This window comes from Rissa tridactyla, chromosome 1 (genome assembly GCF_028500815.1).
Source record: "Rissa tridactyla isolate bRisTri1 chromosome 1, bRisTri1.patW.cur.20221130, whole genome shotgun sequence".
Classification (NCBI taxonomy): domain Eukaryota; kingdom Metazoa; phylum Chordata; class Aves; order Charadriiformes; family Laridae; genus Rissa; species Rissa tridactyla.
In genome coordinates this window covers 9,757,020-9,779,673 of record NC_071466.1, presented here as the reverse complement: position 1 = coordinate 9,779,673, position 22,654 = coordinate 9,757,020, and the positions used below count along the sequence as shown (strand labels likewise).

Below are 22,654 nucleotides of genomic sequence, written 5' to 3'. Positions count from 1 at the left end.
TCTGGGGTCTGGGGTGCAGCGGGGTCTCTTTCTCCTCCTCTGCAGGGCGAGTGCGGAGGCCTTGAACAGGAAGCATCGCTCCCCACGGGCCCCGCTGGTCACCATGGACTCTGTGACTGACAGAGGCTCCTCTTCCCTCAACTCCCTCTACTCCTTCCCGGAGCCCCGGCCTAGTGCGATGGCGGAGCTGGCAGCACTCGACCGCTCAGGACCCCGCCATCCCCCCAGGACTGTCAACGGGAGGGTGGAGGAGCCAGGGCCAGCCCTCTGCCAGGAGCCCCCACAGGAACTGCCTACAAGGACCAAGCAAGAGCCGGTCCCCAGGGAAAGCAGGGACAGGGCGCAGAGCCCTGTGGACACGCAGCCTTCACCCTGCAGCCCCCCAGCCATGGCCTCGGACCAAGGGGAGCTGGTCATGGAGCTCCTCCGCTGTTTCGAGTCCACCCAGGAGATGGCCAGGCAGTGCTGTGAGATGCTGAAGGTGCTGCAGGCCCGTTGGCAAGGGGCAGCGGGGGCCTGTGATCGGAACCTCCCCGGGGAGCCCTTCCATCCCCTGGGCAGGATGGAGGCGCAGCAGCAGCTGGGGGCCACAGTGAAGCCCCATCACCTGGGAGCGGAGCGGCCGTGGGTGGATGTAAACACGGATAAGGCTGAGGATGGGATCATGGAGAAGGAGGAGGACACAGGACCAGAGAGAAGTGTGAAGGAGAAGGAAAGGAGCAGCCCTGTGGAGCTCGGCAGGGGGAGCCTGGCGGAAGTGAAGAGAAACAGCAAGACGGGGCCGGGCAAGAACAACTCCATGGGGCCAAGCACCAGCAGCCCCCCAGGCTCAGGCAGGAGCACCCCCACGGATGCGGAAGGGAGGAGGGACAGGGCGCAGAGCCCCATGACTGTGCTTCCGCCGCCCAGCAGCCCCCCAGCCAAGGCCACGGACGACAAGTTGCTCTACTTGGAGCTCTTGGACACTGTCAAGACCTTGGAGGAGGAGAGGCAGCAGCACGGCGAGGTCATGGACAGGGAGTGTGACCAGGCGTCCCCAGGGCTGTGCCCGCTAGGACGGTGCCTGTGTCAGTGCTGCACCTGGCTCTGGTACCGCCTGAAGGACTGCTGGAGACGCTGCTGCCGGACGCGCCGTGTCTGCTTCAGCAATTTCCCCCAATGGGTGGGAAGGGTGGGGCCGGGAACCCCCTGGGGTGCCCCTCTTGTCAACCAATAAAAAAGTCACTATTTTCTCTATCCCTGTGACTGTCAGCAGATCAGTTTTGTCCCTTGACAGGAGCAGAGAATCAGTTTTGTGTAAGGACAACAGTATATGCTACAGTAATCCCAACTCTCCCATGGAGATCATAGAATCATAGAATCTTCATGGTTGGAAACGACATTTGAGATCATGGAGTCCAACCATTGTGCAGCAGGACAGCTATGACGTAGTCGCCATCACGGAAACTTGGTGGGCTGACTCGCACTCCCTGCGGGAGCACAGCGCTCATTCCCTGTGCACCTTGAATATCCAATGTCATATCCACGACCCTCATGGGCAAGTGGTCAGAGGAACGTCGTGGGCCAACTTGGCCAAGGGAGCCCCAAAACTGCGCCTGAACTTCTTCTTTGAAAGAGTCACGAAGCACGATCACCTAGCCAGGATCCTGCTAGCGGAGATGCCAGTCAGCAGCATAAGAGTCTGCGGAGCTACAGTTTCAGAGACCCAGGCTGGAGAATGAGACGCACCCTCACCAACCTCCTCCCAGCCTCCTGGCGTGTTCTGCAGGTACGGGAACCCAGAGGGACATCTCACCGCGGTATCACAAAGCTAAGCAAAGTGATCCTCCAGGCCTTCTGCATAGCAGCGCTCAGCAGGAGGAATTCCTGACCACTTCAGTGTTATGTCCCGAGGGTCATTTTCATAAGCGAGCCACTGCGGTGTTCCACTCTAGCCTGGTTGAGGTCGTTGTCCCTGTCCAGTTGCGATGCCCGTTATGCCAGTCTTCACTGTCGGGCCGACGTCAGGTTGCCCTCATAAAAAGCTAAAACACCCAAAATACTGGTGCTGGAATGTCAGCTGTGAGCACAAAGAGTTTTTCAGGCAGGAAAACCTCAGTTTTGTGAAACCGCTTTAGGCTTCTTCTAGTTAGACATGTTCACGTTTAGTAACTGGTAACTTGCTTATCCTTTCCGATGTTTCTGAACCCCACCCTTTTGCAGGGAAATCTGCGTATGAGGAGAAGAGTCTGTACACCCTGTTTGCTTGCGGAGCTGTAGCCTGCGTCAGCCTGCACTCGTGGTTCTGCTCCCTTTTGGCAACACACAAACGTCTACAGCAGATGTAAATTAACTGGTGCCCATGTCACAGGCCTTTGGTGTCACGCAGGATGTGCCACCAAAGGTGTGCGACAGCCTTGACCCGCGTCAAGGAGCATCAGGTCTTTGCACGCCTGAGGGAAGCACACGGCCTGATGGTTGCTGACAGCGCTCTTTAGGTTCTGTTGCGCTGCAGAGCTTCCAAGGAACAGCCGGGATCTGCAAAGCTTTCTAGAAATTGTCTTTGGATCTACTCTCGTACCTGGGATAATTTCCAATATGTCAAATAAGATCATGGCATGAGCTGAGGGTGCAGCATCTTCTAACGGTAACAGAAGTTGTCTATCCCTTAGGGTGGGGTGCAATGCACAAGGGCCCCCCCATCTCCACGGGAGAGTTGGGATTACCGTAGCATCTACCGTTGTCGTTACCCAAAACTGATTCTCTGCTCCTGTCAAGGGACAAAATTGATCTGCTGCCAGTCCCTTCTGTTGGTAGTATTGGGAAACTTGTTTATTGAATTCTAGTTACTGCGCTCACCAGTTCTGTTGAGTAGCCCTAACAACATTTGTTCTTTTTGGACGGAATTAACACTTCAGTGGAACAATGACCATGAGCTGCTGGACAAGGAGCTGCTACAGCTCACCTTGTCATGCCACAGGCTGTTCTTTCTGGAAGTGTGGGCCTTTCTAAGTGTCACCCCTGTGGAGAGGCTGTTCCAAAACCGGGCAGAAAGGAAATGCAGTTTGGCTACTCTAAAGGTAAGACTTTGTGCTTCAAAACTCCCATTCCCTTCCTCTCTCCAATAGCCAGAGAAAGGTGAGGTCCCCAGGCCCAGAGAAAGGGCGCTTACGGAAATGCTAACATAACTACCTTCCCTAGGTTACGTTTTAGCATTGCAACAAGCCTGAGAACCACTCACAGAAACGGGGCTTTCCGACCTCCTCAGCCAGGTACAGAATGCTGCAGAGGCTGAACAACAAGCCCCAGCAGTTCCACGAGTCCTTCCTAGGCTGGGGGTCCCTCTGTCTCCTCTAGTTCAAGCTGGGGATTCTGAGTCACCTGCCAGCCCCGGCGCTTACGTCTACGCTTAAGTCGAGGCCGGGGGGTTGAATCCCACTAAACTGCAAAAAGATGGAAGCACATCTCCCTCTTTAGGGATGCTGTGTTGAACTGGGCCAGACCACGACTGTGGCTGGTGTACACCATGCTGTCATGCTGCTTTGCATGCCAGATGCTGAATTCAGTGGATCCTCCCCGATGTGTGCAGCTCCCAGGGGTGCCTCGCTTCTGGGGGTAAAAGGAACCTGGCTCTCCCCAGAGATTCTTCAGCAGGAGATGGTGTTTTCCGTCAGTTTGGAGTGAAAACAGTAACACCTCAAGATTTTACTCCAAGCCAAGGCATTTGGCTTCTCTGGGTTCCTCATTAGTCACAGAGGCTTCTTGTTGTCATGAAATTTAACGGGCTGAGCGTGCTCTGTGTATCTGAGAGACACGGCCGTCATTCCTTCGTACAGGTCGGGATTTACACAGCCCGACAAGAGCCTAGTGAAGAGGCCCACACAATCACAGAATGGTAGGGTTGGAAGGGACCTCTGGAGACCCTCCAGTCCAACCCCCTGCCAGAGCAGGGTCACCCAGAGCAGGTGGCACAGGAACGCGTTCAGGTGGGTTTGGAATGTCTCCAGAGACGGAGACTCCACCACCTCTCTGGGCAGCCTGTGCCAGGGCTCTGCCACCCTCACAGGAAAGAAGTTCCTCCTCGTGTTTAGGTGGAACTTCCTATGCTCAAGTTTGTGCCCGTTGCCTCTTGTCCTGTTGCTGGGCACCACTGAAAAGAGCCTGGCCCCATCCTCCTGACACCCACCCTTTCCGTATTTCTAAGCGTTGATAAGATCCCCCCTCAGCCGTCTTTTTTCCAGACCAAAGAGACACAAGTCCCTCAGCCTTTCTTCATCAGAGAGGTGTTGCAGTCCCCTCATCACCCTGGTAGCCCTTTGCTGTCCCCTCTCCAGCAGTTCCCTGTCCTTCTGGAACTGGGGAGCCCAGAACTGGACCCAGTACTCCAGACACAGCCTCCCCAGGGCCGAGCAGAGGGGGAGGGTGACCTCCCTCCACCTGCTGGCCACACTCTTCTTGATGCCCCCCCAAGATGCCATTGGCCTCCTTGGCCACAAGGGCACATTGCTGGCTCATGGTAATCCTGTTGCCCACCAGGACTCCCAGGTCTCTTTCCACAGAGTTGCTCTCCAGCAGGTCAGCCCCCAACCTGGACTGGTGCAGGGGGTTATTCCTCCCCAGGTGCCGCACCCTACGCTTGCCCTTATTGAATTTCATAAGGTTCCTCTCTGCCCAACTCTCCAGCCTGTCCGGGTCTCTCTGTATGGCGGCACAGCCTTCTGGTGTGTCAGCCACCCGCCCCCCCAGCTTTGTGTCATCAGCAAACTTGCCGAGGGTGCACTCTATCCCTTCGTCCAGGTCATTGATGAATATATTGAAGAGGACTGGACCCAGTACTGACCGCTGGGGAACACCACTCGTCACTGACCTCCAGCTAGACTCTTTGCCCCTAGTCATGACCCTCTGAGCTCTGTCTTTTAACCAGTTATCTGTCCACCATATCTATGTCCATTCATTTAACCCACACCTCCTAAGTTTCCCTATGAGGATGCTGTGGGAGACCGTGTCGAACGCCTTGCTCAGCTCTTGCACGCTATTTACAGGAGGTTCAAATACCTGATTGACTCAGAGATTTATTATTTTGCTGTCGTCTACCCAATGGTATAAACCAGAGGAAGGGAGAAGAACACCCGGTGCCATCTGCACGCAATGAATGCATCCTTTGGAGGGCTCTAGGAAGGGATTTGAATCTCGACAGCAGTGCCTCTGAACGAGAGAGACCTTTACAGCAAGACAGAGGCAAGGGACAAGGTTGCGCTCCACGCGTTAAAATGTTGGACTTGGGAACGGGCCCGCTACATCTCCAGCATCATTTCTTCTTGCCCTTGCTTTGTTTTTCCTCGCCAGAACCAAAGGAAGCAGCGAGCCCTTTTCCACCCTTACGGGCATCTCTAGGAAAAATAAGGCCCCCACTTTCTTCAGCACCTCTCATTGTAGAGCTTCAAACACCTTACCAATGAAGCCCATCGTGCTGTTTCCATTTTACAAAGAGGGAAACCGAGACGTGGGGTGATGTCCTGGTTTAACTTCAGCCAGCAACAAAGAAACAGGCGGCTGCTCGCTCGCTTCCCCCCCGCCATGGGAGAGGGGTAGAATGGGAAGAAAAAGGCAAAACTCGTGGGTTGAGATCAAGGCAGTTTAACAGAACAGTGAAGGAAAGCGGAAAACCACAACAATAATGCTGTTAGAGGAATGTACAAAACACCATTAATGTACCGCTGCTCACCGACCAGACCCAGGAAGCCCCCAGCCCAGTCCCCAGCGGGGATTTCCTGCTCCCTTTTCCAGCCAGCTCCCGGCTATAGACTGGGCATGGCTCACATGGTGATGGTATGGAATACCTGTGTGCCGTGCCAGCTCCTTGGGAAAATTGACCCTATTCCTGCCAGAACCGGGTGTTATCCACCCTTTGTTCTATACCTTCAACGTCATGCCCAGATCTTACACTTTCCAATGAATTACCACCGCTTTTCCCTGTCTTTGATATATACACACATCTATAGACATACAGCTATCATAGAACGGTCGAGGTTGGAAGGGACCTTTCAGATCATCAAGTCCAACCATCAACCCAACACTGACAAAAACCACCGCTAACCCACGTCCCTCAGCACCACGTCTGCCCGGCTTGTAAATCCCTCCAGGGATGGTGACTCCACCACTGCCCTGGGTAGCCTCTTCCTATGACAGCCCTGTTGGTGAAAACGTTTTTCCTAATATCCATCCTAAACCTCCCCTGGTACAACTTGAGGCCGTTTCCTCTTGTCCTGTCGCCTGTTCCTTGAGAGAAGAGACCGACCCTTAGTCTCTGGGCCATCCCTCAACAATGTCCGTTGAGGTTGAGTTCATTTAACCCATGGCTTTGGGCTCCCTCTGTCAGAGCAGTCTCTCAGGGCAGGGGAGATGGTGTGTGGTGCTGGACTCCTGCATGCTGTATCCAGAGCTCGCCGCTGGTGTAGCTGGTGCAGACCCTGCCCAGGTTCCGCAGGTTGAAGATGTCAATCTTGAGGAAGTTGCTGGGCGCCAGTTGCTGAGGTCAGGTGTGATCCCATCACCGCTGCGCTTTACTCACGTTCATCAAAGTCCATCTGCCATTGTTTTGGGTGATTCTTACTGCAGTCCCATTGGTATGGCATCTAGCAATTCTAATAATGATGACACAGAGTGGCAGGGCTATTTAGCAATTGACATCACACAAATGGATTCATTGGCTTGTCTCACCCACAGTCAGATCCCAATGACCATGTGAGCCGCCTCCTGGATGCGGGGAAGGCTGTGGACGTTGTCTCTCTGGACTTTGGTAAGGCCTTTGACACCATCCCCCAGAGAGTTCTCCTGGAGAAGCTGGCGAATCGTGGCATAGACAAGTGTACTCTTTGCTGGGTAAAAAACCGGCTGGATGGCCGTGCCCAGAGAGTTGTGATTAGTGGGGTGAAATCTTCTTGGCGGCTGGTCACCAGTGGTGTCCCTCAGGGCTCAGTTTTGGGTCCAGTTTTGTTTAATATCTTTATCAATGATCTGGATGAGGGGACTGAGTGCACCTGCAGTAAGTTCGCAGACGACACCAAGCTAGGTGGGAGTGTTGATCTGCTTGAGGGAAGGAAGGCTCTCCAGAGGGCCCTGGACAGGCTGGAGGGATGGGCCAAGGCCAATTGGATGAGGTTTAATAAGGCCAAGGGCCGGCTCCTGCATTTCGGTCACAACAACCCCAAGCAACGCCAGGGGCTTGGGGAAGAGTGGCTGGAAAGCTGCCCCGCAGAAAAGGACCTGGGGGTGCTGGCGGCCGGCCAGCTTAACATGAGCCAGCAGCGTGCCCAGGTGGCCAAGAAGGCCAACAGCATTCTGGCTTGTATGAGGAATAGCGTGGCCAGCAGGAGTAGGGAAGGGATCGTTCCTCTGTACTCGGCACTGGTGAGGCCTCGCCTGGAGTACTGTGTTCAGTTCTGGGCCCCTCTGTACAAGAGGGACCTTGAAGTGCTGCAGCGTGTCCAGAGGAGAGCTACCAGGCTGGTGAGGGGTCTGGAGACCAAGTCATATGAGGAGAGGCTGAGGGAGCTGGGCATGTTTAGCTTGGAGAAGAGGAGGCTGAGGGGAGACCTCATTGCCCTCCACAACTCCCTGAAAGGAGGTTGGAGAGAGGTGGGTGTTGGCCTCTTCTCCCAGGTGAATAATGACAGGACCAGAGGAAATGGTCTGAAGCTGCGGCAGGGGAGGTTTAGATTAGATAGTAGGAAGAATTACTTCACTGAAAGAGTGGTCAGGCACTGGAACGGCCTGCCCAGGGAGGTGGTTGAGTCACCATCCCTAGAGGTGTTTAAGAAACGCCTAGATTTGGCACTTCAGGGCATGCTCTAGTGACAGAGATTGTAGGGGGTTTTTGTGTGTGTGTATGGTTGGACTCGATGATCTCAAAGGTCCCTTCCAACCATGAAGATTCTATGATTCTATGAGGTGCATATCAGAGCTCCCCATCCTTCTGCATCACCTGCCACGTGCCCCCAGGGCCTTAGAGAACCATAGAAGGTGTTGGGTTGGAAGGGACCTTTAAATGCCATCTAGTCCCACCCCCCTGCAGTAAGCAGGGACATGTTCAACTAGATCAGGTTGCTCCGAGCCTCATGAAGCCCGGCCTTGAATGTCTCCAGGGATGGGGCCTCCACCACCTCTCTGGGCAACCTGGGCCAGTGTCTCACCACCCTCGTTGTAAAGAACTTCTTCCTAATGCCTAATCTAAACCTGCCCTGCTCTAGTTCTCTCTTCCTTAAGTGAAAGCAATCCCACAGATGGGTTTGCCTTTGCCCGAGGCAGGACTAACCCAGACTGTCTTCCCTGACACACTCTTCATGTGCACTACGGGGACTTTATCCCCTTCTAGGGTACGTGGAAGTTCTGATTGGGCAGGACCAGCTCAATTATTAGATTCCCAGGTGTTAACTAGCCAGGTGGCCTTTGCTAACTGTGTATCCCATTGTTTTAAGGTCCCACCCCCCCATTGCTCTCAGGGTAGTTTTTTACAGCCCGTTGTATTGTTCGATCTTCCCAGAGGCGGGCGAATGGCAGGGGCCGTGATATACCCACTCAGTGCCACACTCTTTGGCCCAGGGACCTGAGAGTGTTTTGGAAATGAGTCCCATTGTCCGACTCGGTTCTCTCTGGGGTGCCGTGTCACCACAGGACTTGCTTGTCAAGGCCCAGGACAGCGTTCCTTGGAGCGGCACGGGGCACAGGGTATGTTTCCAGTCATCCAGTGGTTGCTTCCACCACTGTGAGCACATGGTCCCCTCGGAGAGCGTCCCGCTCATTGGTGAGCCTTGATGGCACTCAGGACCATCCCATGGGACCAGGGCATCTGCACCGGGGTGGTGGGCACCCCCCCATGACAGGGGGGGGTTTCGATGGGGGGAGGTGCGCACGGGTCTCTCCCCACCCCGCTGCGGCATCACCACCCATTACCCACGCAGGGAAGTACTACATCTCCACCATGACCATGATCACGGCCTCCACCGCGCTGACCACCTTCATCATGAACATCCACCACTGCAGACCGGGGACCTGGCCCGTGCCCCCCTGGGCCAGGTGGCTCATCCTCCACCACATGGCCCGGCTCTGCTGCGTCTACGAGGTAGGCGAGAGCTGCAAGAGCCCCCGGTGGGTGCCGCGCAGGCGGTTGGGCAGGGAGGACACTGGGGGGCCAGGGGAGAGCCCCATGGAGGGGGAGGTGGGTGCCGAGGCAGGGGGCTGTCCCTGGGACTGCTGCTTGTGCCACCACGATGACATGCTGAGGAATGTGGGCTACATCGCCGGCTGCTTCCGGCGCCACCGAGCCTCCCAGCACCGGACCGCTGAGTGGAAGAAGATGGCCAAGGTGATGGACCGCTTCTTCATGTGGGTCTTCTTCCTCATGGTCTTCCTCATGAGTGTGCTGGTCCTGGGCAATGCTGCCTGATGGCCCAGTGGACTCACTGCCCCCAGGGAAAGTGGTGGCCACGGGTGCTCCATGAGGGTGGCTCGTCCTGAGCACCCCTTGGCACTTCATGGACCTGCAGGCTGGAAGCTCCACCAGCACCAGGGAAGAGGAGCCTGACAGCGGGACCCTGACTCGGCCGGGGCTGCCCCAGCTGCAGGGTTGAGGGGTCACGGCCCCCCGAGCAGTTGTCTGGGTTGTGACGTATAGAAATATAGATGTGGAATCATAGAATCACAGAATGGTTTGGGTGGGAAGGGACCTTAAAGATCATCTCATTCCACCCCCCCGCCCTGGGCAGGGACACCTCCCACCAGCCCAGCTTGCTCCAAGCCCCGGCCAACCTGGCCTTGAACCCCTCCAGGGATGGGGCAGCCACAGCTTCTCTGGGCAACCTGGGCCAGGGGCTCACCGCCCTCACAGCCAAGAATTTCTGCCTGAGATCTCAGCTCAATCTCCCCTCTTGCAGTGGAAAACCCTTCCCCCTCGTCCCATGGCTCCCCTCCCTCATCCAGAGTCCCTCCACAGCTTTCCTGGAGCTCCTTGAGGGACTGGAAGGGGCTCCAAGGTCTCAGTGGAGCTCTTCTTCAGGCTGAACCCCCCCAACTCTCTCAGCCCGTCCTCACAGCACAGGGCCTCCAGCCCTCCCAGCATCTCCAGGGCCTCCTCTGGACCATATAGATATATGCATAGACACCTTCTGCTCCTCCTGTGTCCCCACCAGTGCCTGCCACCCTGCCTGGCCAGGGCTCGAGTCTGCTGCAGCCCCCCGAGACGCCACTCCAGTGTCCAGCAGCCCTGGTGAGGGTTCCAGGGGAGCAGGGCAGCCCCCACCCTGTCCCCTCCGGGTGCTGGCTGGGGCCAGGATGGTGCCCGGGAGGGACGGAGGGGTCTGGCCCTCGACACCTTCGGTGACAGAGCATGGACCTTTGTATCCCACCCAAACCCTGCGTGCGGTAAATAGCGGAGCATTTCCTGCCGATCCATCCTGGCTTACGGAATATCTCACCCCCCTGCATTTACTGATCCGTCCTCAATAAAATAACGACTCCATCAGCTCTGGCTGAGTGACCTCTGGCTCTTCTCCTGCGACAGCGACGGCAGCTGGTCCGCGCTCACCCTGCCCGACAGCCTGTGCCGGGGGGGGCTGGGCCCCTCGTCCCCATCCCTGCCCCACATCCCACAGAGTGGCTGGCGGAGTGTCCTTGTTCCGGCGGGGATAGGGTTAATTTTTCCTGGTATTCCATGCCATGTGAGCCATGCCCACCCTGAGCTGCCGGGGGAGGGGGCAGGAAGTCGTGCTTGGAGTGGGCTGGGGCGTCCCGGGTCCGGTCGGGGAGCGGCGGGGAGCGGCGGTCCCGTAATCGTGTGTGTATATGCATCTATCCGTGTTCTTGTTGTTGTTTGCTTGTTCCCTTTGCTGTTCTGTTAAACTGCCTTTGTCTCAACCCAAGAGTCTTGCCTTTTTTTTCTTCTGATTCTTCCTGTATCGGGAAGGCCCGACCGAGCGGCACGTGGTTCTTTGTTGCCGTCTGAGGCTAAACCACGACACGGAGGCATCGGGGCTCATGCCATCTTGTCACCGGTGGAGGGGACCAATCAGCTGGTGGGGAGGGGGAGAGTGGCCAAACCCGGGGGGACACCCGTGGGTGATGGGGGAACCTGGGGATGAGAGCCGGAGGCGCTGGGGCAGCCGGAACAGGGTGCGGGGGACACGGAGTGCCCTCGGGCTGGCTGGGATGGCGCACAGATGCTGGCAGCAGGGATGGCCGTAGCGAGGGGAGCGCGGGGGGGCAGCAGCACCGCCCCCGGCTGAGTGCAGGGACCCGGCTGGGGGGACATGGCGAGGGGAAGGAGCCGCTGTCCCCGCGGGGAGCCCCGGGGCGAGGAGGGAGCCCGTCCAGGGCAGCCCCAGCGGCCGAGGAGGAAGGCAAAGGGGCCAGGCAGCATGGAAAGCGCAGGGCAGCGGGGACGGGGGTCCCACCGAGACCCCAGCCCTGCGCCGACTCCGCTCAGGGGGGTCCCAGCAGGGCCCCCAGGCACAGCCAGGTCCCGGCAGCGGCAGGGGGGTCCCCAGCCCCATCTCAGCCCCCGTCCGGCGGGGACGGGCTCAGCCACAGCTGGGGAGAGAGGGCGGGGGCTGCGGGGGCCACCAGGCAGTGCCGGGGGGGGGCAGCTCCCAGGTCTCTCCCGGGTAGCGGAGGGTAGAAGGGATGCCGGGTGCGTGAGGTGCGAGCAGGCGGCTGATCCGCTCGGCCTGGCGGCAGAGGTCAAAGAGGGAGCAGAAAGGCTGCGGAGCGTCAGGGAGAGGGCAGAGCAGCAGAGAGTTGGGGTTGTTCAGCCTGGAGAAGAGAAGGCTGCGGGGAGACCTTGTAGCGGCCTTGCAGTCCCTAAAGGGGGCCTCCAGGAGGGATTGGGAGGGACTGTGGCTGAGGGAGTGTAACAATAGGGCACGGGATAACGGGGAACCCAGTAGAGCTGAGAGGGAAGAGTCTTGGAGGTTTCTGGGGTGTGTGGGAATAAATTCCTGACACAGCTGGTGGGGGAACGCACTAGGGAAGGAGCCCTGCTGGACCTGCTGTGTGTGAACAGAGAAGGACTTGTGGGGGATGTGATGTTGGAGGCCGTCTTGGGCACAGTGACCATGAAATGGCAGAGTTTCTGATTCTTAGGGAAGCAAGGAAGGGCGTCAGCAGAACTGCCACCATGGACTTCCGGAGGGCGGACTTTGGTCTTTTCGGGAGCCTGCTGGAGAGAGTCTTCCTCTAGGTTTGCTCAACACCCAGAAGAGAAGTGAAAAACTGTCTTCTCAATGGAAGATGACAGCGAAGCTGAGCAGAATCGCTGGGCTCACCTACCTGATGTCTGTCTGAGACGTGTCTTCCATCGGTCAGACGACAGGGACAGATCTAACGCTGCCTTGGTCTGTAAAAAATGGAACTGGGCCCTGCACTCGGGATCCCTCCCTCCTCCATGAAAGATGAACTAGAATTTGGACTACCGGAGGAAACCCCGTCTTACCAAAAGAATACTAAATGGCTTTGGCTAGGCGGTTTTGTGATAAAACACATGGAGGGATGACAATTTTTAATCAGATTGAGAAAAGGTGGACAGCCCCCGGAAGACATGTGGCAGTAAAGGGGATTGTGAGTTCTTGGCCCACATGTTGGAAGTTTTCCGGTGCAAAACCCAAGCAGGAGGCTGGAGGGCAACCATGGTCATACTTCCCATTCCAAAGGCTGCAGATGGGTTATGCTGACGTGCCTACTGTGAGAGGCGTTAAGAGAAGAGAAGGCTGCGGGGAGACCTTGGAGCCCCTTCCAGTCCCTCAAGGGGCTCCAGGAAAGCTGTGGAGGGACTCTGGATGAGGGAGGGGAGCCATGGGACGAGGGGGAAGGGGTTTCCACTGCAAGAGGGGAGATTGAGCTAAGATCTCGGGCAGAAATTCTTGGCTGTGAGGGCGGTGAGCCCCTGGCCCAGGTTGCCCAGAGAAGCTGTGGCTGCCCCATCCCTGAAGGGGTTCAAGGCCAGGTTGGCTGGGGCTTGGAGCAAGCTGGGCTGGTGGGAGGTGTCCCTGCCCAGGGCAGGGGGTGGCACTGGGTGGCCTTTAAGGTGCCTTCGCACCCAAACCATGCCCTGAAGGGGTGGGGCCCTTCTCCTTCTCCCTCCCTTCTTGTTATGGTTTGAGAAACCCACCACAATTTCTTGTCCTTTAGACAACTACTCTCTCGCCCGATGACCCCTCCTCACCGGGGAAGAGGAATTGGGGAAAAAGAAGGAAACATGAGGGTTGCAATAGAAATAGATTTACTAGGATAAAACTAAAGAATTTACACTAATAATGCTAAAGAAGCAGTGTCAATCCCGATAACGATATAAAATACCCAAGGACTACACCCAGCCCCTTCCATCAGCAGGAAGCCGCGCACTCCCAGCAGGGGACAGCCAATGGGGGACACCGTGAGCGCTGCGGCTTTGGGAGGAAGGGAAGGGCTCAGGGTTCCGGCACCGCAGCAAGGAGTTCTCTGCACCGCCGCCATCAAGGGAGAGTTGAACTACACAGCAAACTTTATAATTTGTACTGAATGTGATGTTCGTGCTATGAAATAGTCCTGTTGTCAGCCTGGGGCAAGTGCCCTCCTTGTCTTGCTCTTCCTCATCCCCTGCTGCATGTCACCAAGGGGGGCTCTGACTGCCTGTGATGTCACAAAGGGGGGCTCTGACTGCCCCATGATGTCACAAAGGGGGGACGTGCCCCCCTGCCGCACTATAAAAGGGGGACGCGGTCCCCGCTGGAGCCGTCAGTGGATGCTGGGCACCGCAGTCTGGCATTGTCTGGGCAGACTGCAGCCTCGGCCTCTGACACCCCAGCAGTCTTGCGGGTCCCGTCACTGGGGACCCAGGAGGACACTGGGGAGCCGCATTGCGGTTCTGTGCTGGTGACTCGGAGCACCGCAGCCACACCGGCGTTGGTGCCATGGGGCGCTCTGACGCCGTGTCTCCCCTGGGCCCTCTCCTCCTGATTGTGATGGGGCTCAGCGTATTCTCAGCTGTGCTGCAGAGCAAGCGGCTTCAGGTAGGTGACTGTTGCACCACACTGTGCTGCGGCGTGGGGTGGTGACGGATGGCATAGGGTGGTGTGGGGTGCCGTGGGGGGCTGTGGTGTGGGACTGGGAGGCGCTCCCGTCTCACCCAGCTCCTGGGGACCTTGCAGAAGTGGTGGAAGAAGAAGAGTAAGAAGAAGCGTCAGACAAGCAAGACAGGAGCCCGGCCAGAGAAGCAGAGCGGTGAGTGGCCCCAGCATGGAGCACCCTGCAAACAGCCGACACCCCACGGCAGCCCTGAGCCGGGGCTGTGCCGGGGGCTGCCGGCCGCTCAATCTGTCTCCTCCCGCTGCAGCTTCTCGGGCAGTGTATGGAGAAGTGGAGAAATCCCATTCGAAGCAGGAGAAGCGGTGAGTGTGGGGGAGACCCCAGATGCTGCCCCAGACCCTCACCCCGTGCCCTGCCCCTGCCTGCGCTGGGCAGCCCTGACCGCCAGCCAAGGAGGGGTGCTGCCTGCGGGTTCTTCTGGGGTCTGGGGTGCAGCGGGGTCTCTTTCTCCTCCTCTGCAGGGCGAGTGCGGAGGCCTTGAACAGGAAGCATCGCTCCCCACGGGCCCCGCTGGTCACCATGGACTCTGTGACTGACAGAGGCTCCTCTTCCCTCAACTCCCTCTACTCCTTCCCGGAGCCCCGGCCTAGTGCGATGGCGGAGCTGGCAGCACTCGACCGCTCAGGACCCCGCCATCCCCCCAGGACTGTCAACGGGAGGGTGGAGGAGCCAGGGCCAGCCCTCTGCCAGGAGCCCCCACAGGAACTGCCTACAAGGACCAAGCAAGAGCCGGTCCCCAGGGAAAGCAGGGACAGGGCGCAGAGCCCTGTGGACACGCAGCCTTCACCCTGCAGCCCCCCAGCCATGGCCTCGGACCAAGGGGAGCTGGTCATGGAGCTCCTCCGCTGTTTCGAGTCCACCCAGGAGATGGCCAGGCAGTGCTGTGAGATGCTGAAGGTGCTGCAGGCCCGTTGGCAAGGGGCAGCGGGGGCCTGTGATCGGAACCTCCCCGGGGAGCCCTTCCATCCCCTGGGCAGGATGGAGGCGCAGCAGCAGCTGGGGGCCACAGTGAAGCCCCATCACCTGGGAGCGGAGCGGCCGTGGGTGGATGTAAACACGGATAAGGCTGAGGATGGGATCATGGAGAAGGAGGAGGACACAGGACCAGAGAGAAGTGTGAAGGAGAAGGAAAGGAGCAGCCCTGTGGAGCTCGGCAGGGGGAGCCTGGCGGAAGTGAAGAGAAACAGCAAGACGGGGCCGGGCAAGAACAACTCCATGGGGCCAAGCACCAGCAGCCCCCCAGGCTCAGGCAGGAGCACCCCCACGGATGCGGAAGGGAGGAGGGACAGGGCGCAGAGCCCCATGACTGTGCTTCCGCCGCCCAGCAGCCCCCCAGCCAAGGCCACGGACGACAAGTTGCTCTACTTGGAGCTCTTGGACACTGTCAAGACCTTGGAGGAGGAGAGGCAGCAGCACGGCGAGGTCATGGACAGGGAGTGTGACCAGGCGTCCCCAGGGCTGTGCCCGCTAGGACGGTGCCTGTGTCAGTGCTGCACCTGGCTCTGGTACCGCCTGAAGGACTGCTGGAGACGCTGCTGCCGGACGCGCCGTGTCTGCTTCAGCAATTTCCCCCAATGGGTGGGAAGGGTGGGGCCGGGAACCCCCTGGGGTGCCCCTCTTGTCAACCAATAAAAAAGTCAATATTTTCTCTATCCCTGTGACTGTCAGCAGATCAGTTTTGTCCCTTGACAGGAGCAGAGAATCAGTTTTGTGTAAGGACAACAGTATATGCTACAGTAATCCCAACTCTCCCATGGAGATCATAGAATCATAGAATCTTCATGGTTGGAAACGACATTTGAGATCATGGAGTCCAACCATTGTGCAGCAGGACAGCTATGACGTAGTCGCCATCACGGAAACTTGGTGGGCTGACTCGCACTCCCTGCGGGAGCACAGCGCTCATTCCCTGTGCACCTTGAATATCCAATGTCATATCCACGACCCTCATGGGCAAGTGGTCAGAGGAACGTCGTGGGCCAACTTGGCCAAGGGAGCCCCAAAACTGCGCCTGAACTTCTTCTTTGAAAGAGTCACGAAGCACGATCACCTAGCCAGGATCCTGCTAGCGGAGATGCCAGTCAGCAGCATAAGAGTCTGCGGAGCTACAGTTTCAGAGACCCAGGCTGGAGAATGAGACGCACCCTCACCAACCTCCTCCCAGCCTCCTGGCGTGTTCTGCAGGTACGGGAACCCAGAGGGACATCTCACCGCGGTATCACAAAGCTAAGCAAAGTGATCCTCCAGGCCTTCTGCATAGCAGCGCTCAGCAGGAGGAATTCCTGACCACTTCAGTGTTATGTCCCGAGGGTCATTTTCATAAGCGAGCCACTGCGGTGTTCCACTCTAGCCTGGTTGAGGTCGTTGTCCCTGTCCAGTTGCGATGCCCGTTATGCCAGTCTTCACTGTCGGGCCGACGTCAGGTTGCCCTCATAAAAAGCTAAAACACCCAAAATACTGGTGCTGGAATGTCAGCTGTGAGCACAAAGAGTTTTTCAGGCAGGAAAACCTCAGTTTTGTGAAACCGCTTTAGGCTTCTTCTAGTTAGACATGTTCACGTTTAGTAACTGGTAACTTGCTTATCCTTTCCGATGTTTCTGAACCCCACCCTTTTGCAGGGAAATCTGCGTATGAGGAGAAGAGTCTGTACACCCTGTTTGCTTGCGGAGCTGTAGCCTGCGTCAGCCTGCACTCGTGGTTCTGCTCCCTTTTGGCAACACACAAACGTCTACAGCAGATGTAAATTAACTGGTGCCCATGTCACAGGCCTTTGGTGTCACGCAGGATGTGCCACCAAAGGTGTGCGACAGCCTTGACCCGCGTCAAGGAGCATCAGGTCTTTGCACGCCTGAGGGAAGCACACGGCCTGATGGTTGCTGACAGCGCTCTTTAGGTTCTGTTGCGCTGCAGAGCTTCCAAGGAACAGCCGGGATCTGCAAAGCTTTCTAGAAATTGTCTTTGGATCTACTCTCGTACCTGGGATAATTTCCAATATGTCAAATAAGATCATGGCATGAGCTGAGGGTGCAGCATCTTCTAACGGTAACAGAAGTTGTCTATCCCTTAGGGTGGGGTGCAATGCACAAGGGCCCCCCCATCTCCACGGGAGAGTTGGGATTACCGTAGCATCTACCGTTGTCGTTACCCAAAACTGATTCTCTGCTCCTGTCAAGGGACAAAATTGATCTGCTGCCAGTCCCTTCTGTTGGTAGTATTGGGAAACTTGTTTATTGAATTCTAGTTACTGCGCTCACCAGTTCTGTTGAGTAGCCCTAACAACATTTGTTCTTTTTGGACGGAATTAACACTTCAGTGGAACAATGACCATGAGCTGCTGGACAAGGAGCTGCTACAGCTCACCTTGTCATGCCACAGGCTGTTCTTTCTGGAAGTGTGGGCCTTTCTAAGTGTCACCCCTGTGGAGAGGCTGTTCCAAAACCGGGCAGAAAGGAAATGCAGTTTGGCTACTCTAAAGGTAAGACTTTGTGCTTCAAAACTCCCATTCCCTTCCTCTCTCCAATAGCCAGAGAAAGGTGAGGTCCCCAGGCCCAGAGAAAGGGCGCTTACGGAAATGCTAACATAACTACCTTCCCTAGGTTACGTTTTAGCATTGCAACAAGCCTGAGAACCACTCACAGAAACGGGGCTTTCCGACCTCCTCAGCCAGGTACAGAATGCTGCAGAGGCTGAACAACAAGCCCCAGCAGTTCCACGAGTCCTTCCTAGGCTGGGGGTCCCTCTGTCTCCTCTAGTTCAAGCTGGGGATTCTGAGTCACCTGCCAGCCCCGGCGCTTACGTCTACGCTTAAGTCGAGGCCGGGGGGTTGAATCCCACTAAACTGCAAAAAGATGGAAGCACATCTCCCTCTTTAGGGATGCTGTGTTGAACTGGGCCAGACCACGACTGTGGCTGGTGTACACCATGCTGTCATGCTGCTTTGCATGCCAGATGCTGAATTCAGTGGATCCTCCCCGATGTGTGCAGCTCCCAGGGGTGCCTCGCTTCTGGGGGTAAAAGGAACCTGGCTCTCCCCAGAGATTCTTCAGCAGGAGATGGTGTTTTCCGTCAGTTTGGAGTGAAAACAGTAACACCTCAAGATTTTACTCCAAGCCAAGGCATTTGGCTTCTCTGGGTTCCTCATTAGTCACAGAGGCTTCTTGTCATGAAATTTAACGGGCTGAGCGTGCTCTGTGTATCTGAGAGACACGGCCGTCATTCCTTCGTACAGGTCGGGATTTACACAGCCCGACAAGAGCCTAGTGAAGAGGCCCACACAATCACAGAATGGTAGGGTTGGAAGGGACCTCTGGAGACCCTCCAGTCCAACCCCCTGCCAGAGCAGGGTCACCCAGAGCAGGTGGCACAGGAACGCGTTCAGGTGGGTTTGGAATGTCTCCAGAGACGGAGACTCCACCACCTCTCTGGGCAGCCTGTGCCAGGGCTCTGCCACCCTCACAGGAAAGAAGTTCCTCCTCGTGTTTAGGTGGAACTTCCTATGCTCAAGTTTGTGCCCGTTGCCTCTTGTCCTGTTGCTGGGCACCACTGAAAAGAGCCTGGCCCCATCCTCCTGACACCCACCCTTTCCGTATTTCTAAGCGTTGATAAGATCCCCCCTCAGCCGTCTTTTTTCCAGACCAAAGAGACACAAGTCCCTCAGCCTTTCTTCATCAGAGAGGTGTTGCAGTCCCCTCATCACCCTGGTAGCCCTTTGCTGTCCCCTCTCCAGCAGTTCCCTGTCCTTCTGGAACTGGGGAGCCCAGAACTGGACCCAGTACTCCAGACACAGCCTCCCCAGGGCCGAGCAGAGGGGGAGGGTGACCTCCCTCCACCTGCTGGCCACACTCTTCTTGATGCCCCCCCAAGATGCCATTGGCCTCCTTGGCCACAAGGGCACATTGCTGGCTCATGGTAATCCTGTTGCCCACCAGGACTCCCAGGTCTCTTTCCACAGAGTTGCTCTCCAGCAGGTCAGCCCCCAACCTGGACTGGTGCAGGGGGTTATTCCTCCCCAGGTGCCGCACCCTACGCTTGCCCTTATTGAATTTCATAAGGTTCCTCTCTGCCCAACTCTCCAGCCTGTCCGGGTCTCTCTGTATGGCGGCACAGCCTTCTGGTGTGTCAGCCACCCGCCCCCCCAGCTTTGTGTCATCAGCAAACTTGCCGAGGGTGCACTCTATCCCTTCGTCCAGGTCATTGATGAATATATTGAAGAGGACTGGACCCAGTACTGACCGCTGGGGAACACCACTCGTCACTGACCTCCAGCTAGACTCTTTGCCCCTAGTCATGACCCTCTGAGCTCTGTCTTTTAACCAGTTATCTGTCCACCATATCTATGTCCATTCATTTAACCCACACCTCCTAAGTTTCCCTATGAGGATGCTGTGGGAGACCGTGTCGAACGCCTTGCTCAGCTCTTGCACGCTATTTACAGGAGGTTCAAATACCTGATTGACTCAGAGATTTATTATTTTGCTGTCGTCTACCCAATGGTATAAACCAGAGGAAGGGAGAAGAACACCCGGTGCCATCTGCACGCAATGAATGCATCCTTTGGAGGGCTCTAGGAAGGGATTTGAATCTCGACAGCAGTGCCTCTGAACGAGAGAGACCTTTACAGCAAGACAGAGGCAAGGGACAAGGTTGCGCTCCACACGTTAAAATGTTGGACTTGGGAACGGGCCCGCTACATCTCCAGCATCATTTCTTCTTGCCCTTGCTTTGTTTTTCCTCGCCAGAACCAAAGGAAGCAGCGAGCCCTTTTCCACCCTTACGGGCATCTCTAGGAAAAATAAGGCCCCCACTTTCTTCAGCACCTCTCATTGTAGAGCTTCAAACACCTTACCAATGAAGCCCATCGTGCTGTTTCCATTTTACAAAGAGGGAAACCGAGACGTGGGGTGATGTCCTGGTTTAACTTCAGCCAGCAACAAAGAAACAGGCGGCTGCTCGCTCGCTTCCCCCCCGCCATGGGAGAGGGGTAGAATGGGAAGAAAAAGGCAAAACTCGTGGGTTGAGATCAAGGCAGTTTAACAGAACAGTGAAGGAAAGCGGAAAACCACAACAATAATGCTGTTAGAGGAATGTACAAAACACCATTAATGTACCGCTGCTCACCGACCAGACCCAGGAAGCCCCCAGCCCAGTCCCCAGCGGGGATTTCCTGCTCCCTTTTCCAGCCAGCTCCCGGCTATAGACTGGGCATGGCTCACATGGTGATGGTATGGAATACCTGTGTGCCGTGCCAGCTCCTTGGGAAAATTGACCCTATTCCTGCCAGAACCGGGTGTTATCCACCCTTTGTTCTATACCTTCAACGTCATGCCCAGATCTTACACTTTCCAATGAATTACCACCGCTTTTCCCTGTCTTTGATATATACACACATCTATAGACATACAGCTATCATAGAACGGTCGAGGTTGGAAGGGACCTTTCAGATCATCAAGTCCAACCATCAACCCAACACTGACAAAAACCACCGCTAACCCACGTCCCTCAGCACCACGTCTGCCCGGCTTGTAAATCCCTCCAGGGATGGTGACTCCACCACTGCCCTGGGTAGCCTCTTCCTATGACAGCCCTGTTGGTGAAAACGTTTTTCCTAATATCCATCCTAAACCTCCCCTGGTACAACTTGAGGCCGTTTCCTCTTGTCCTGTCGCCTGTTCCTTGAGAGAAGAGACCGACCCTTAGTCTCTGGGCCATCCCTCAACAATGTCCGTTGAGGTTGAGTTCATTTAACCCATGGCTTTGGGCTCCCTCTGTCAGAGCAGTCTCTCAGGGCAGGGGAGATGGTGTGTGGTGCTGGACTCCTGCATGCTGTATCCAGAGCTCGCCGCTGGTGTAGCTGGTGCAGACCCTGCCCAGGTTCCGCAGGTTGAAGATGTCAATCTTGAGGAAGTTGCTGGGCGCCAGTTGCTGAGGTCAGGTGTGATCCCATCACCACTGCGCTTTACTCACGTTCATCAAAGTCCATCTGCCATTGTTTTGGGTGATTCTTACTGCAGTCCCATTGGTATGGCATCTAGCAATTCTAATAATGATGACACAGAGTGGCAGGGCTATTTAGCAATTGACATCACACAAATGGATTCATTGGCTTGTCTCACCCACAGTCAGATCCCAATGACCATGTGAGCCGCCTCCTGGATGCGGGGAAGGCTGTGGACGTTGTCTCTCTGGACTTTGGTAAGGCCTTTGACACCATCCCCCAGAGAGTTCTCCTGGAGAAGCTGGCGAATCGTGGCATAGACAAGTGTACTCTTTGCTGGGTAAAAAACCGGCTGGATGGCCGTGCCCAGAGAGTTGTGATTAGTGGGGTGAAATCTTCTTGGCGGCTGGTCACCAGTGGTGTCCCTCAGGGCTCAGTTTTGGGTCCAGTTTTGTTTAATATCTTTATCAATGATCTGGATGAGGGGACTGAGTGCACCTGCAGTAAGTTCGCAGACGACACCAAGCTAGGTGGGAGTGTTGATCTGCTTGAGGGAAGGAAGGCTCTCCAGAGGGCCCTGGACAGGCTGGAGGGATGGGCCAAGGCCAATTGGATGAGGTTTAATAAGGCCAAGGGCCGGGTCCTGCATTTCGGTCACAACAACCCCAAGAAACGCCAGGGGCTTGGGGAAGAGTGGCTGGAAAGCTGCCCCGCAGAAAAGGACCTGGGGGTGCTGGCGGCCGGCCAGCTTAACATGAGCCAGCAGCGTGCCCAGGTGGCCAAGAAGGCCAACAGCATTCTGGCTTGTATGAGGAATAGCGTGGCCAGCAGGAGTAGGGAAGGGATCGTTCCTCTGTACTCGGCACTGGTGAGGCCTCGCCTGGAGTACTGTGTTCAGTTCTGGGCCCCTCTGTACAAGAGGGACCTTGAAGTGCTGCAGCGTGTCCAGAGGAGAGCTACCAGGCTGGTGAGGGGTCTGGAGACCAAGTCATATGAGGAGAGGCTGAGGGAGCTGGGCATGTTTAGCTTGGAGAAGAGGAGGCTGAGGGGAGACCTCATTGCCCTCCACAAGTCCCTGAAAGGAGGTTGGAGAGAGGTGGGTGTTGGCCTCTTCTCCCAGGTGAATAATGACAGGACCAGAGGAAATGGTCTGAAGCTGCAGCAGGGGAGGTTTAGATTAGATAGTAGGAAGAATTACTTCACTGAAAGAGTGGTCAGGCACTGGAACGGCCTGCCCAGGGAGGTGGTTGAGTCACCATCCCTAGAGGTGTTTAAGAAACGCCTAGATTTGGCACTTCAGGGCATGCTTTAGTGACAGAGATTGTAGGGGGTTTTTGTGTGTGTGTATGGTTGGACTCGATGATCTCAAAGGTCCCTTCCAACCATGAAGATTCTATGATTCTATGAGGTGCATATCAGAGCTCCCCATCCTTCTGCATCACCTGCCACGTGCCCCCAGGGCCTTAGAGAACCATAGAAGGTGTTGGGTTGGAAGGGACCTTTAAATGCCATCTAGTCCCACCCCCCTGCAGTAAGCAGGGACATCTTCAACTAGATCAGGTTGCTCCGAGCCTCATGAAGCCCGGCCTTGAATGTCTCCAGGGATGGGGCCTCCACCACCTCTCT

The 22,654-nt window shown here is 56.3% G+C and overlaps 3 protein-coding genes across 3 annotated transcripts; all 3 read left to right on the top strand.

Annotated features, from left to right (window-relative positions):
• Positions 1 to 1,472: 1,472 nt before the first annotated feature.
• On the top strand, positions 1,473 to 5,085 carry LOC128904041 (F-box only protein 39-like; the record flags this gene model as incomplete). Its single annotated transcript, XM_054187850.1, is given in 5 exon segments — positions 1,473 to 1,676; positions 1,679 to 1,767; positions 2,882 to 3,059; positions 3,816 to 3,872; positions 5,014 to 5,085. Coding segments are annotated over 5 exon segments (600 nt in total), but the record flags the coding sequence as incomplete, so codon positions are not given.
• Positions 5,086 to 8,763: 3,678 nt separating this feature from the next.
• On the top strand, positions 8,764 to 12,431 carry LOC128900323 (neuronal acetylcholine receptor subunit alpha-10-like; the record flags this gene model as incomplete). The annotated part of the gene is made up of 3 exons (XM_054181344.1): positions 8,764 to 8,782; positions 8,940 to 9,403; positions 12,423 to 12,431. Coding segments are annotated over 3 exons (492 nt in total), but the record flags the coding sequence as incomplete, so codon positions are not given.
• Positions 12,432 to 15,982: 3,551 nt separating this feature from the next.
• Positions 15,983 to 19,592, top strand: LOC128904040 (F-box only protein 39-like; the record flags this gene model as incomplete). The annotated part of the gene is given in 5 exon segments (XM_054187849.1): positions 15,983 to 16,186; positions 16,189 to 16,277; positions 17,392 to 17,569; positions 18,323 to 18,379; positions 19,521 to 19,592. Coding segments are annotated over 5 exon segments (600 nt in total), but the record flags the coding sequence as incomplete, so codon positions are not given.
• Positions 19,593 to 22,654: the final 3,062 nt, after the last annotated feature.